Source organism: Galleria mellonella, unplaced genomic scaffold (assembly GCF_026898425.1).
Source record: "Galleria mellonella isolate WM207_F2 unplaced genomic scaffold, CSIRO_AGI_GalMel_v1 utg55, whole genome shotgun sequence".
NCBI lineage: Eukaryota > Metazoa > Arthropoda > Insecta > Lepidoptera > Pyralidae > Galleria > Galleria mellonella.
Window position 1 is genome coordinate 4,528,360 of NW_026442115.1, and position 15,958 is coordinate 4,544,317.

Here is a 15,958-nt window from a genome sequence, read left to right on the forward strand (position 1 = left end):
TAGATATTTTTATAAAATCTTGTATTCATTTTATTGTTGTTTCTTACACTGATATTACTAAGAACCTACTAACATGGGTTTCGTTTTGTGATGATCAAATAATACGAAAATATCCACTTTAACTCTCAGTCAAAATTTTTCTTTTTTCTCTTTCGTATACATATAACTAGATTAAAAAGAAGAAATAAATTACATATCGTAAAAATGCCAAGTCAAGAGAATTATAACTTCAGATCAGAGACAATGCATGATTTATAACGGACTATATACATACATCACAAATATCTTAAATGCTTATTTGTACGACCTCAACAAATTACAATGTTCCTACACAACATGAATTACGAGATAGGCCTAAAATAAGTCACGACGACAAACCCGTAACGTTACAATCTGTCGCTGCAATTAAAGCTGGGCCCGGCTATTTATTGAACTATACACAAGCTACAAAATTCCATATCATTTCAATGATATCAGTTATATCTTTGATCTCTTCCTAGCTATAGCATCTTCGACAGCCTTCAGTTGTTTTAAAAGTTCTTCTCTTCTTGAGACAGATTTTTTAGCTGCCGTTGCATTCGGTGGGGACGCTGCTGCACGTTTTTTTCCGATCAATTCTAAAAAAACATTGTTTGGTTATTAATTGGAAGTATTCCAGGAAAAGTAATTATGTATGCTACAACTTTATTTTGAATCTTATCCACTTACCTTTCTCACTTGGCGCTTCCTTTTTATTTGCCATGGTCGACACTGCAACTGCTAAACCAGCACTCGACTTTGTATTTAACCTGCAAATACGCTGTCTATAAAAATACGCCAATATACTGAAAATGACATATTTTTAGCATAGTTGACACAACTTCTACTATATTATAAAACCATGTGTAATGAATATTTTTAATATCATTCTTTTCAATCACGATCATCAGGCCTATTCTTAAATTTAATAACGATATTTTGTACTGCACTTATGAAATAACAATTAGGAAATAAAATTGGGATTGGTTTGCAATAGTTTGCATTGGCAAATTGCACTAATATGCATCTATCAGAACAGTATGGAATCATTATGTCGTGATTATTGCAATTCGAGAATATGAAACGTTTCAATTCCAATATTGATTTTTTGGAATTTATTTCAAAAGTAAGCCCACTGATCGCACACGCTCGTAATCAACAAAAAAAAAAAAATAGTAATAAATTCTACTTTATTCAATTTCCGTCAGTTTCATTTCATTATTATTGAAAAAAAAAGAAGAATGTTTTGGGCTGGGATAGATATTAAAAAAAACTTACCTAGGCCTCGCGGCAGCGTTGAGGAGCCTCGCGTGTCTTGCACGCCGAGCACCCGAGCTACCCGAAGAGGATGATGAATGTGACTCGCTCTCTGACTCGCTTGATGATGATGACGATTCTACAAGATAAAACACAATAATATGATTAGCAGAGATCCCTTTGTTACGCTTTTGCAGCTAAAACAATGAATTAATTTGCATAAAAATCGGTAGTAGTAGTATTTAATATATTATTACATAAAAGTATTTATTTAATAAGCTGTGTAGGCCCCGATATAGAATAGGCCACCCCTTCCTTTCCCGTGGGTGTCGTAAGGGCCCACTAAGGAAGCTTATGGTCGAGGGATGGACAGCAACATCCCTTTTAAAACATTACCAAACTGCGGTTGCCAATCCCGCCTGCCAAGCGTAGCAGTTACTGGCAAAACCCTTCTTATGGGTTAGACTATGTTCAGCAGTGGAAAGTTAACGGCTGATACAATAAAATATTATTTAATAAAATACTATTACCACTTTTATTACTTAATTCGTCATTTTAATTATAAGTAAATATTACCTGAACCAGATGATGATGATCTCGAATATTTTTTTCGGTCTCTGTTGCGACTGGATGCTTTGCTGCGCCCATATGGATCCAATTCGTCCTAGACATTATAACGAAAATTATATCTCAAGTCATACTATTTTTATTATCAAGTTACACCATTTTTATTAATAACTAGCTTTTTGCTCGTTACTTCATACATATTAGATTATTCATAAATTTCAGAAGTAGGAAAACCACTTAAATAGACTACGCCTAAATAGCGGATCGAGATAAAACATACACCAGATTTTAAGATAGACCATCAAGAACACGACTATGAATATGGTATAATTCGTTGATTAAATTGTAAGAGTGGCAACACCGAAAACGATGTCAGTGCGAATAATGTTTTTACATAACACATTTTTCCTCAATATAAACGTGCTAAGTGTAAGGAGAACAAGTCACTAGAATTCAAACGCCATTTCCGCTATGCGTTTGTCACTATCACTTTATAAATATGAAAGTGTGTATATTTATTTCCACCTCTTGTCGCCTTAAGGGCTTAGTCAATCACTAGGGACATAGGCTACTTTTTATCTTAGTCAGTGAATATATAGTCGATGGTAAAAACTAGTTATTAATTGAAATAGGTTATGCAATAAGAATACAATGTGTCTCCATTTCATCTCGAAAATGTTGTAAGAGGTGAACTAAAAGAACAAAGCACAATACACTGGTTAGAGAAAAAAAACTCGTAATAAAATTCTATACTTTATCTTGTATCTATCAAAAACGTTATAAAATATATAGTCTCTCAGAACACAAACTAAGCAGAATGTGTAGAATGGGTACTGGACAACTTATAGTAATATATAAGTACTTTTTTTATATATAATATAATTGTGGTATTAATAAATAGATACCTTGTGTCTATGCGAAGCAGGCGGCGGCGGGTTTGCAGCGAGCTGTCGCGTGGCGGCAGGTGAGGGAGCTCGCCTCCTCGGCGCCGGAGGGTTCATGGCGGTAGCGCGAGCAGATGCCATGCGTCGCTCGCGGACTATCACCGATGGTGACAACCTGCAGTCAATGATGGAATTTCATATCAATCTTGTCGACATGTGAAAAAAAAGATGTTTGGGTGTTTGTTACTCGATCATAATTTAATGAAATTTGAGAGACAGAAGAATATAACTATATAATTATATCTTGGATTGACACAGGATACTTGTTGTGCTAATGGCAAAGTCGCTTACAGCTATGTTTATACATAACTAGAATAACAAATCTCATTAAAAGTAATTATATATAGTCGAATATTGGTCCACTTTTTTTAGAATTAATTTAAAAATAGATACTATTCAAATTCTGAAACAAAAACTCGGTATCACTATCCAAGATATTTGCTTAACAAATTGCTTATTTTACAAGTAACGTGATATGATAATATGAATAAATTATTATTAATAATGATAACATAAATAATGTGTGATTATGGAAAAAATTAAAAATGGTTTTATTTTATAATAACACAAATTAAAATCATAAGACGAGATATGATTTGGTACACAAATAAAACTAATACAAACTACATTTACTCAAATTAACGTCAAATAGTCTGTGCATAAAATATTGGAGAAACTTAACTTTTAGGCTAGAAAACAGATCATAACCTCGAGATAGAATTACGAAAAAGTATCATTGGAAATAACATTGATATAGAAGAGACAGAACCTAAGAACAGACCAGAGCCCATTTAAAAAAACACATGTTCCTTGCCATACAGGCATAATTGCCTGACTTTCTAATCAAACTTGCATAAATGTCAAATACTAGGTGAAATTTAAATCTATAAATTAATTTTAAGAATGTTCTGCCAGTGAAACTAATAAAGTCCCAAATAAACTTAGATTGAAAACAAAAAATATTAAGTTTCCATACTAACACGTCTCGTCCAACTTTCAAACTAGTATGGTATATTCTAAGGAAATGTTGATTTTCAATTTTTGTTTTTTTTTTAGGAAAAATGTTCAGTTTCACTGATAGAACCCTCTATAAAAGGGTGTTAATAATTTTGATTTCAATCAATTGTTACATAACTTCATAAATACATCCCCATATCCTAAACATCAGGTTACTCGTGTTATACAATGTACACCAGGAACGACGATACCACATCATTCACATCTATGAAAAAAGAACCAAAAAATATACAATTGTAGTAATTGTACTACAATTGGATATTTTTCAGTTACTCGGTACAGTAGTATGTCCTGAGAAACAGAATCGAAAGTCAAGTGGATATTTAACATTTGTAACAGTAAAATATATGCTCAATATTATAGTTTATAGGTAAAGAATAAGTATAAAATAATGTTTTTCATTAAGGTAAATTATAATAATACTCTAATAATAATTCTAAATAAATTTCGGATTTTTGTCTGTGATTTATAAGAGACGAAACGCGGGGAGCCATGATTGAAGCATCGTGTGACGTCATGTTTCTAAACTTTTCTTATAAAGACCTAGATACAACCATCGTAGTTGATTTTCACATTTGTATTGAATAAGACGTCACAATTTAGCGTGAAATATACTTTTATACATTTGTCTTTCTTTTTAACTTTTTAGAAAAAAGGCAATTGTGAGAGGTATAAAATAAACATTTGAAAATTTTGAATTAGTTTTCACAAACCAATTAACAGGTACGTAAAATGTATGTAATGTATGTATGTAACTACGATATAAGAATCTTTCTAAATATGCAGTCATTGACATCTTTAACTTCATGTCTAATCCCGTAAAATGTCTTAAGAGAACACTAAGCTACATTATTATCAAAAATGAGGTTGGAATTATTTGGGCACCGCCAGACGAGGTATTGATTCAATGGTAAACATTATACAGATGAGATATGAAAAAATAGGCGTAGACGTAAGTGCGGAAACGCGACGCGAAACGCGTGTCGTTGTAACGATTTAATTCCCACCAACAAAGACGATAAACGCTTCCCATCTGCGTAAATTGTCTAGTGTATTAGTAGTAGGAAGTTTCAAAATCATCTCACCTTTGTCTCGACGAAGAAGACGCCCGCCTCTTACGACGTGCCGTATGGGATCGCGAACTCCGCGAACTGGAATTTGAAGAGCTGGGGGGTCAAAGGAGCGCCAAGGGACAGAGGACACTCACACGCCCACACACATGCAAACACAACAGTGTTCGCACGTTCCATCATCATGCACACACACACGCACACGACAGAATGATCAGTATCAGTAGCGAATCCCAGATGATACGCATGCAGTGTTAAATGAAGTTTAGAGAAATGAAATCCGTCAGATTGAAAACCGAAACACCACGACGTTATTGTTATGAAAGCAAAACCCATTAGCAGGGGGAAAAGGATGAAGCGAGGAGCAAAGTTTCAAATTAATATCTTAGAAAAAATTTAAGACATTATGACTTAAAAAACAAAACCTATCTTCCGCCTTGTCTGAAATGTTATGGAAAAAGATAGAAAATATACTTATTTGGTTATTAACATAATCAGTGATGCCAATTTTATATAGAAAAATAAATAAATAAACATCAATTAAATATTATAAATATGTGCGGAAATTAATTTCTCTTTGACCACTTTGATCTTTTAAATCAATAGCATCGTTAGGACGCCAGTAAGTAATTATTGCCATCATTAATGACAAAATATATAAATTTCGACTGTTTATAATTCTATGACTTGAATTAATCAAACACAAAAATATGGTAACCCAAACTACCAATCCTAGTAATGCCAATGATTTTCTTAATATTTTTGATACAATGTTTCAAAATGTCAATATACTTGAGAATAGAGCAAGAAATTATAAAGTTTAAATTGTCAATTTTCATTTAAAGTATTTATAGGTCTTTACCTATGAAATTGAAATTCTGTATATAATAAATATTGTCTGAAAAAACATAGTTTTATTATTTTTCGCAAACAATACTGTTCTAAATAATAATCAATATATCATTGGTCAATAAACTTTATAATAAATTTTATATGTAATGTTAATGAATTAATTAGAAAATTAATACAGACTACTTAGAAGTTCCCATATTTTACTTTTTTAACTTCGAATATAGAATTAAAATCAGTCATCTTTAAAATTCATGTTTGTTTGTTTATCCATCATAACATAATGTGAAAAATACAGCTACACTCCTATATTGTGTGAAATCGCATAAAACGTGTTTGCCCAATTAAATAATCATATTAATGTTCACAAAGAATCTTACGCAGATGATGCCGCCAGTACAGTACAAAAAAGCAAATACAGTACAATAATTGATCAAATGTTTATTATTTTTACACAAAAACAACTATTTTCTAATTTAGATTAAATTGCTTATGAGAATTATAATTATTATTTACAATTTATTTAAAAAAAGTCCTTCCAATAAAAAATTAAAGCAAATGACTCATTGAAATAGAACTAATTAGCCAATTTCACCAGTCATTAATTGTATGACAATACATAAACACCTTTTTCCTATATCTCTTTTTACATATGCAAAAAGCGAGGAAACCAGGCCTAAATCACACATGCATTGCAGTAGCTGCATGAAACATGTTAGTTACTATTATTCAGTGTAATCCATTGAATTATTCGTAAAAAAAAAAATGATATTAAGCCCGCGTGTAAAAAACACAAAATTTTTTATCTAAATGAGAGCGAAACGAATTTATTTGTAGATACATTTACGCTAGTACGTACGAGTATATGAAAGAACAAGATGCCATTCAGTTCATATGTACGATAGCATTAATCTCTGAGGGGTCAAGTTGCACTCTACTATTTCATAGGTAAAGACGCTTTTTTTTAATGTGTATAAAAATACAAACCTAGAAGAGGAGTACGAGTCATCGGAGGAGGGCGGGCGACGCCTGCGGGCGGCGGGCTCGGCACGCATCCAAGGGTCGGCCCACTCGTCGCCGCGGGCCCCGCGCCCCTCGCGGCCCTCGCGGCCCTCCCTGCCCTCGCGCACCTCGCGGCCCTCGCGGCCCTCGCGCGGCGACCGGCGCTCTACTTCTGCGCGCTGCACTATCACCTCCCGCGACGATCGGACGCGTCTCTGCTTAATATACACCAAATAGGGAGACTTTGTACAAAAGTCGATTGCTTGGGTACCTCTGTCCCATTCGTGTTTCAACCGTGAAGCAGTTGTGTTTGCATGGCTGTGTTTCGGTTTGAAGGGTGGGATATGGCGTGAATTTACAGGGTACAGAGGAATAACACCTGAATCCTCAGGAATGGCAACGCATGGGAGGTATCATAGGCGAAACAGTATACTCTGTTATGTCCATGGTACTGCTCATGTCTATAGGCGACGGTTACCACTTTCCACCAGGTGGGCCGTCAGCTTGTTTGCCATTATAAGTTGTATATAAAAAAAAAAAAAAGTGTAACTGATGTGTTCGTGCTTGTGATGGTTGATAGTTACTTAATTAAATTTGATCATAAATGAGGTCACACTTATTCTTCTATATTTTGTTTTTTTTTTTTAATCACATATAAGGATGCCAATTGTAGTTAGATGGCTCGTAACATAACATGAATACGTTGTGGAGATAAAAAAATATTTACCCACTTATATAAAAAAAACAACGAAGTTATAATAACAAACACATCAATTTCTATACAAAAGGTAAAATGGGAACAAAAAAAAATTTCAATTAATAACAAAATCTAAATTTGTTTTGCAAAAGATCGGATAACAAATACAAAAAAAAAAAAAAAACAAATTAAATACCCTCGAGCGTTTATGCATCATAAGCTGTACCGAACAAAAATGTGGTACCGCGCTCTAATGCAACAGCGTCTGTTACATAACTCGAATTTACAGCGGCGTTTTCATTAAATTTATGTAGGTTATTAATTTATGCAGATAATAAACTCATTTAACCATAACCTCTAATCGAAATTTGGTAATTTCAAAAATCGGTGATGCAGTGGGGTGTAGCGAGCTAGCCTAGAGCCAATCGCTCCATCGGGTTAAAGTGAGAAAACAACAAGCTATACATAATACTGATGGAAGAGTCATCGAACTGATCAGACAGTTACCTACCTTATGATAAGCGACGTCGTCCGGCATCGGGACCCGATCGTCATAATGTGGAGGGCGGTCGTAGCCGACGCGCTCGCGAACGTAACCTCGCTCGCGCTCGTAGTACCGCTCCCGTTCGTCCATCGCACCACGCGGGAACCGACCGTGGTACATGCTGCCGTACGGCCTGATCAAAATAATTTATTATTTTTATAAAAAAAAGTAGCAGCTTTTTACAGCTGTCTACCATTAGTTATTGGAGCAAAATCAAGAGCCGTCACCCCATTCTACACTTGTCAATACAAAGTCTGCATTGATGAATCTTTTTCCGTTTTATAAATATGTTAAAAGATTAGAATTAACAATTGTTAGTAATTAAAAGTAACAACTGCTAGCAATATACTTTATTAGGTAAATTTGAAACGATGAACCAACTGGCTTGATTTCATCCTCATCTGATATTACTCACTAGTGCCCAGTCAGCATATACCAATAGTGCAAGAAGGGTTAGCATTCTAACATCACCTATTAAAAAAGAAAAACACAAATGGGACACAAGTAGTCACATAGACAACTTTTGTAGTCTCCCTCTGGTAAACGTAAGGCGTGAAACTGACCGAAAGAGGTCTTGGTCGCGGTGCATCGCGGGTGGCAGGTCATGGTGCGGCGGCGGCGGCGAAGCACCGACGGCCGCAGCCGCGTACGCTAGCTCCGCATCCGGGTCGTGCACTACACCACCCACCGACAGATGCAGCTTCTTCTCTTCGAAGTCCATGTCCTGTTCTTTACGTTTGTTCGCTATCCGCAACATCTAAACATTTATTTTTATTTTAGAAAGGCAACCAAGCAGACAGTTCACCTGATGACAAGTTGTAACTGTCCTATAGAGATGAATAACACCACGGGCATTACAGAAAAACTCATAAATAACATAATAAATCTTTGAAGCTCATGAGCACATTTGCAATCTAGAACTTGGCCACCTAGATTGTGTTTTGTATAATATCAACCAAGTCCTACAGTTATTAGTTGGCAGGGAAAAATATTAGATGAGCCATGGTTTGTGTTTAAAAATGATAACACATTAAACTCCTACGTGAAAAAATATACTAGCAGAACTACCAAATTGTGTTTTGCTCTCAACTGCCTACTGGCTACCAGATCCATTTTGTCTATACCGTGTGGTACCAGAATAGAATGGGCCACCCCTTTCTCGTGGTATCATAAGCAACTAAGAAAACTCAATAGTCGAGGAATGGACAGCAGTGTCTCTCTTTAAACATCACCAAAACCTAACTGCGGTTGCCAACCCGCCTGTCAAGCATGGCAACTATTGTCAAAACCTCCCAATAGGGGGAGGTCTATGTTCAGTAGTGAACAGTTAACAGCTGATATGGTGATGACGATGAATACACATTTTCAAAACATTAAAACTCGTCGAGTAGTTTCCGAAATTTATGCTATGGGCAACCTAATTTCAAAGCGAATTAACTATTTATATAGTATAATATTGTATAAAAATTTGTATATCTACAAGTCTACTGTAAATATCTTACTGTAAACTTTTGGAGGAAACAATAAAGAGTATCTATTTACCTCTTTGGCGGTCCGCAACCCGCGCTCCCAAGCAGACTCGGGCGGCGCCACGTCTCGTGGGGGCGCGGCATAAGGCGCGCCGGCAGGCACACCCCGTACAACGTCAAACATGTTGTAGTTACCCTTATCAGTCACGCCTGGATGGAGAAATCTAAAACCAAGTTATAACAGTAGTAGCTACTGAGGCTTCTGGTAAAAGCTAAAAACAGTGTAAGGATTGTGATTACTAATGATTGGTATTAAATTTGAAAGTAGTCAATCCTACTTATGTTTTATTTGTTTAATAGTTTTACACCAAATATGTTGTGCAAAAAATCATTCTAATACATATGTCATTTATTTTAAAAATGTGACCTAAATAAACACAGAATGTGTGGTACCTGCAATTAACGCCCCACATACAGGCGCCGCGAGAGAAGAATCTGCATACGGGACGGGGCTCGGTCTCCTCGGGGCGTCGTTCAGCCTCGTCAGACACCTCGCCCTCCTCGAGCGAAGAACCGCGCGACCGCCGACCAGCTTTCACTTCTTCTGTTAAATAATACGCAATATATACTATTACAATACCTGCAACTGACGCCCCAGGTGCAAACGCCGCGAGAGAAGAACCTGCACACCGGGCGAGGCTCGCTCTCCTCGGGGCGGCGCTCGGCCTCGTCTGACACCTCGCCCTCCTCGAGTGAGGAGCCTCGGGACCGGCGGTTCGGTTTTACCTCTGCTAATTTAAATATTATCCTATTACTCTTGACAAATAAAATTTATATTAATTTAATCAACAAACCGATCCAATAATCCAGTCTCATCTTGAAGACAGGAGAAACAATTTACCTGCTTTTAATAATTCCTATTATAAATTGATTAGATCAAAAACTGGAGCAACGAAACCATCCTCGGCTTCTATGTGGCTATTGCAATTATATAAAGCTCTTCTGCAGCATACCGTCTTTCTAATTTACAAACTACACTGTACAAGTTTAAAAGCCCTTACCAGAATCCATAATAGTGCAGAACTGTAGATTCACTATGCAATATTTTTCGAATATATCAACTATTCTGCACAGCAACAGTTCATATTTTGCAGTTTAAAATATTATCCTATATACCTAACTGCAGTTCAGGTAATAATTATCTATACAAAAATGTTTTGTTTGTTTGTAATGGGTGCACTTAAAAACTTATCAACCTGTTTTAAATTTTCTTTTACCTATAAAATGCTACGTGATCAGCGAATAACATAGGCTATATATATATATATATATATATATATATATATATATATATATATATATATATATATATATATATATAAACTTATTACGTTACAATCAAGTAGGCAAATGTTTATAAGAGTACATATAATATATGTTTTAAATACCGACTTTTTCAAATCTGGCTTTATTTCATAACTTTTTCGTGCTAAATATTTTTCATAACGATGAAAGGAAAGTAGCAATCATATGGAAGAACGATAGATACTAAAAATACACAGTTATTATTTATCAATGTGCTGATTTTAATTATTGACGTAACTCTTTCGATTTAAGTTTTCATTCTTCTGCTCAAAACTAACTTTTTTATTATTTACATACCTTGTTAACCTAATAGTTTATAAGCATAGTTTGGTAGTTTGTATTTGATCCTTATTTTGTATGTAGTTTTTATCATTCATTCTTTTTTGTATTAAAAATCAACCTATTCTGTTTCATCTCTGTGAATGTTGAGTGCAACTATAATTGGATTGCAAACTTATAATGCTATTGTTGTATTCTATTTTTTAAAGTTTTGTATGTAATCTGTTGTTGTACCACAAAAATAAATAAAATGAAATAAAAATAAAAATTACTAAGCCAAACTCGTATACATGATATAATATAAAAACACTGAAGATAAAAAAGGTCTAATGATAGGGCTCATCTATAATCGCCTTTTGTAATATTTTTTTAGATACAGTATATCATCTGCAACATGAATTTATAAATATAACATATATATAAATTTCAGGTTGTAAATACTATCCTAAACCAATGTTATGTAAATAAAAACATATTCAACATTTTGAATGCATCACATCTACTTTTTTTTTTTTTAATACTCACCAGATCGACTCCTAATTTAAATTTATTAGTATTTAAGAAATATGTATAGTTTTTTTTATACTACAAAGGTGGCAAACAAGGATACAGCCTGTGTGATGGTAAACAATCACTGGAGTCTATGGACAACTGTGACACTAGGGATGTCATATGCGTGTTGCCTGAAGAAACCTTAATAAACCCTTTTTGAAGAACCACATATGTAGTCTCTAAAGAAAACCTAACAAATATTACTTTTTTCCCCAACTATATATATAACAAATCTGACAATTAATAATTATTAAATCATATTTATTTATATATATAATATATACCTGTAAAATTTTATTTTGAATTTAATTCTTAAACAAACAACATCTACTTGTGCTTACTATAAATATAAAAAAATACCAAAACCCAGATTTAAACAATTAAACTGTAATATAAAATGGTTAACATACTAAATATTTTGAATTCTTAAATAATATATTGAATTTTATCTCAAACCTTTTTCAACTCCTTTTGTATCCAAATCACCATTCTGTTGTTCCACAGACTTAGGCTCTATGCATTCTCCTTCTTCAGCCTCAAAATCTAATTGCTCTTCCCCATCTTCAGTATTACTAGTTTTTTCTTGTGGCACCTAAAAATATTATTAAATATATATTAGATCCTCAATTCTAATATTATAAATTTAAATTAAAATTTACTTAAACAAATATGTTAATGGAATTTTCAGACAGAATCCTTTAACAATTATTGTTGGAAAGGACAAAACACAGCGAGTTCATTAATTTCCAGTTATATATGTATAGAGACATTGGATGAAAAATTGACATACATTTTAAAAATAATAAATTGCTACATACTGAATATATAATGATATTATATAATAGTATATTTTTAAATCCCATATCACTTAAGTGATAAATATTTTTAAGTAGATAAATTAAGCAGAAGCAGAATATCACTCACACATGGATAGTATTGAGATTAGGACTAATTCTGAAATGTTATTTACTAAGGCTATTTAAAAAATAAAAGTAAATGAAGAAAAATAAATTGGTAATTCTATGAATTATAGAGGTACAATCTCCAAAATAATGTACCATGTCCTTAGAGAAGTGGCAATTTAAACTTAATAGATACCTACTTACTAATTTTATGAAACATATAAAAAACAGTTGTCTTGTCCTCACACATGCAGTAACAAAAAAATATTCATTAATAAATAATGATTTGTTTAAAACTTATCTAGCCCTACCTACAAACATCCTATTAGATTTAATTACAATAAACTTAATTTTATCTCATCATAAAAGAAGTTTAGATATAAATTTACAGAACTAAACTTTTCAAAACTGGCCTCATTCTAAGAGCTGCTAAAATATATATATATAAAACACAAATGTGGAACACATACTTTTTCTAATTTCGGTGTATCTATTTTTCCATGGTCAGATTTTGGAGATGAATGTGAACTTTCATTATTGTTGCCATTAACACTGACTTGTGGTTTATTTTCTGGAGAAGCAGGTGGTGATTTGGGCTAAATAAAAAAGGAATTTACACATATTAGGCATAAAACTTAATGTGTTATAAAATTATATATATAGTAGAAAAACAAGCTGTTTACTTTTGTTTCCTTATCTGTTTCTTCTGGTCCCATGGAATCTAAATCAGATACATCAGATAAATCTTCATGACTTATGTTGAGATCCTTTCCATGTTGTTTATCACTAGTAGTGGATTTACTTCTTGACTTTCTGTCATCTTGATCAGATTCCATTTCACCTAAAAAACAAAGTAAGCACACTTTTGTAATCTACTTTTGATTTTTTTTTATCATTATGATAATTTACTGCAATGCTCAAAGATGAAGAATTAAATTAATCATGTTACCATCAGAAATTTCTTCAGTAGCTGGATCCTTAACACTGGTCCTTTTATTATATGTTGAACTCCTGCTTGACTGACTTGAATCTGATCTACTACGATTTCTTGTGAGTGGAACCATTTTTTGTTCAGCTTTTGTATGTCTCCTCCATTTTCCTTTTGGACTCCCATCATCCCAAACATTTTGTTTTATAGGTGACCGTGCTGGTGAAGATTGTAATGACTTACGATCTGGTGATGGACTCGAGGACGGAGACCGTACATCAGGATTCCTTGTCATTGGAGATGCTGGCTGTGATACTGAATCAGGTGAAATTGGACGAGACCTTGGTGAACCACCTGGTGATCTAGCAGAACTACTTGGACTTTGAGGAGTTTTAGGACCTTCACCAGCTGAAGGTGCTGAAGAATACTGTTCAGGTCTTTCAGGAGAACCTATATTTGAACCAACATCACTTGGTGATTTAGGTGGATCAGGGGATTTTGGTCCTGCAGGTGATGGAGGCATTGAATTTTCAGGGGAATTTATATCTGAATGAGCACCACTTAAATTATCTGGTGACCGAGGGCCTTTACCAGATGACGGTGACCGTACAGGTGGAGATTGGGAGCGACTTTCAAGGGAGGGTGATCTTGGGCCAGACCTAGGAGATGGGGGAGATCTTGGAGGTGACTTTGCATTTTTTTTAGAACCTTCGCTCCTATCTGATGATGAACTTCTATGGCTTCTGGAACTGGAACTGCTACTACTTGATGATGAATGGGCATCACCATTACCATCACGAGAGTCTTCAGAATCCATCCCTGAAAACAGATGGCAGCATTTCTTGAAGGTGATATGTCAAAATAACAATTCCATCCCAAAAAGCATTAAATTAATAATTGATTAATACCATTAAGTATGTATTATTTCAGGAAGCTTCATTTAATACCAATTACACACCACATATTTAAAGTTAGTACACCACACATTATCAATCAATAATAATGAATTACAAGCACATAAATATAAAAATAGAACTATCAATGAATCTGATAATGCTGAAAGATATTCTTTAAGACTCATACCATGATCTCAGGTTTTTTATTAGTTAAAAAGGTAAAAATAATTTAATAAAGTACCAAAATATGTTGCCACTTTACTTTATTGTAATAAAATAATTATATAAACAACACATCAATCGAAAGCGTGGCGTAGAATTCGTGTATCAATGTCAACATAAAGAGGAATGTCAATATACAGGGCAAAGCTAAGTACTGTTTCTTTTGATACTTTAAGTTTAGACTTCTGTTTAAGACGAAGTCACTCATTCCAAATTTATAAATACTACGTTCTGAATTCTGATGTATATTGAAGACACATCCAGCCTTACCTTAAAGATGACGCCTCGGCGCAAGAATCGTTGGCACTTTATAACACTTTTCATATTGTAAAGACTTTCAACTTTTTTAATCACAACACAAACTAAACTTGGGTCTGTCACATATATTTGTGAACAACTTTTAACTTTCTTACAACGTTATACTGAAGAAAACTTAGAAATTCAACACTACTTCAACATGGCTGTGATATAGAAGGAAATATGAACATAATAAATAATCACTTTCCAGTATTTCCGTAGGGTTAACTTAAGCCCTTACCTTAACTGAGATGTATTTGACGAAAAAGTTCTTGATGCAATTCTATTATCTAAATAAAATCCAGTTTTTGCGCCGCAAAAGAACTTCTCAGATCGAAGCGTAGACATAAAAACCATAAACTAAGGCTTACGTTTTTTAAACAAAGTAAACTACCACAGACAATGTAGAGTTTATAAGAGTTATCTATCATACTATCAAAAGCAATGACGAATCACTAGCGTACTCATCAACACAATATCTATAATTTTAGTATGTCTAAATTACTATGAAGAAGCAACATTGACAATTACAATAATTGCATTTATGTAAAACAAAATATGTCAAAAATTAAAATTGACTATTCTGTATCTATGAGTCTAACGCTTCTTATTAGGTAGATATATTGCAATCAAGTTGCGATAGCAAGTAATTGTGCGATAATTGCTAAGAATCAAAATTTTGTAGTGTTTTATATTATCTCTAAAAATAATTATTGAGCGGACATTAATATAATACATTAGTGCTGCCTCGGCGCGCAAGTCAGAGAGATAAGCCTCAGAACCAGTGATGTCATTTGTCGTTTTTGTTTGACTGACTGACTGATCTCTGGATATGTCCTATTTTCCAAACAGGTAACGCGAGCGCCCATCGATTCCATCGCGATTATCAAATTATACCTTTAGTGTGTAACATTAAATAAAAACAATAAATAATAATAATAATACTAAAGTATCTATAAAATACTTGTGTTTAGGTCTAGTATATTAAATGTCCATATATGTGTTAGTGGCGCCCTCATTTTTTCAAGCTGTTTTATACCAAAGTATACATAGAAAAAAAAGAAGGAATCATTAATTACTACG

General features: G+C 33.8%; 1 protein-coding gene across 8 annotated transcripts; it reads right to left on the reverse strand.

Moving 5' to 3' along the window:
* Positions 1-4: 4 nt before the first annotated feature.
* Positions 5-15,264, reverse strand: LOC113521532 (zinc finger CCCH domain-containing protein 18). Of its 8 annotated transcripts, none has more exons than XM_031912654.2 (16): positions 15,117-15,264; positions 13,482-14,279; positions 13,216-13,373; positions 13,003-13,128; positions 12,087-12,222; positions 9,888-10,035; positions 9,508-9,658; positions 8,529-8,722; positions 7,933-8,098; positions 6,710-6,942; positions 4,889-4,969; positions 2,748-2,901; positions 1,852-1,939; positions 1,297-1,414; positions 709-788; positions 5-617 (listed from the first exon to the last, which is right to left on the reverse strand). In XM_031912654.2, exons 2-16 carry the CDS (start codon positions 14,275-14,277, stop codon positions 478-480), a joined length of 2,769 nt encoding a protein of 922 aa, XP_031768514.2. In that variant the 5' UTR covers positions 14,278-14,279; positions 15,117-15,264; the 3' UTR covers positions 5-477. The 8 variants fall into 8 exon arrangements, with proteins under 8 accessions (XP_031768514.2, XP_031768513.2, XP_031768516.2 ...); XM_031912653.2 differs by having other exon boundaries at positions 6,710-6,939; positions 9,888-10,038; XM_031912656.2 differs by having other exon boundaries at positions 4,889-4,954; positions 9,888-10,038.
* Positions 15,265-15,958: the final 694 nt, after the last annotated feature.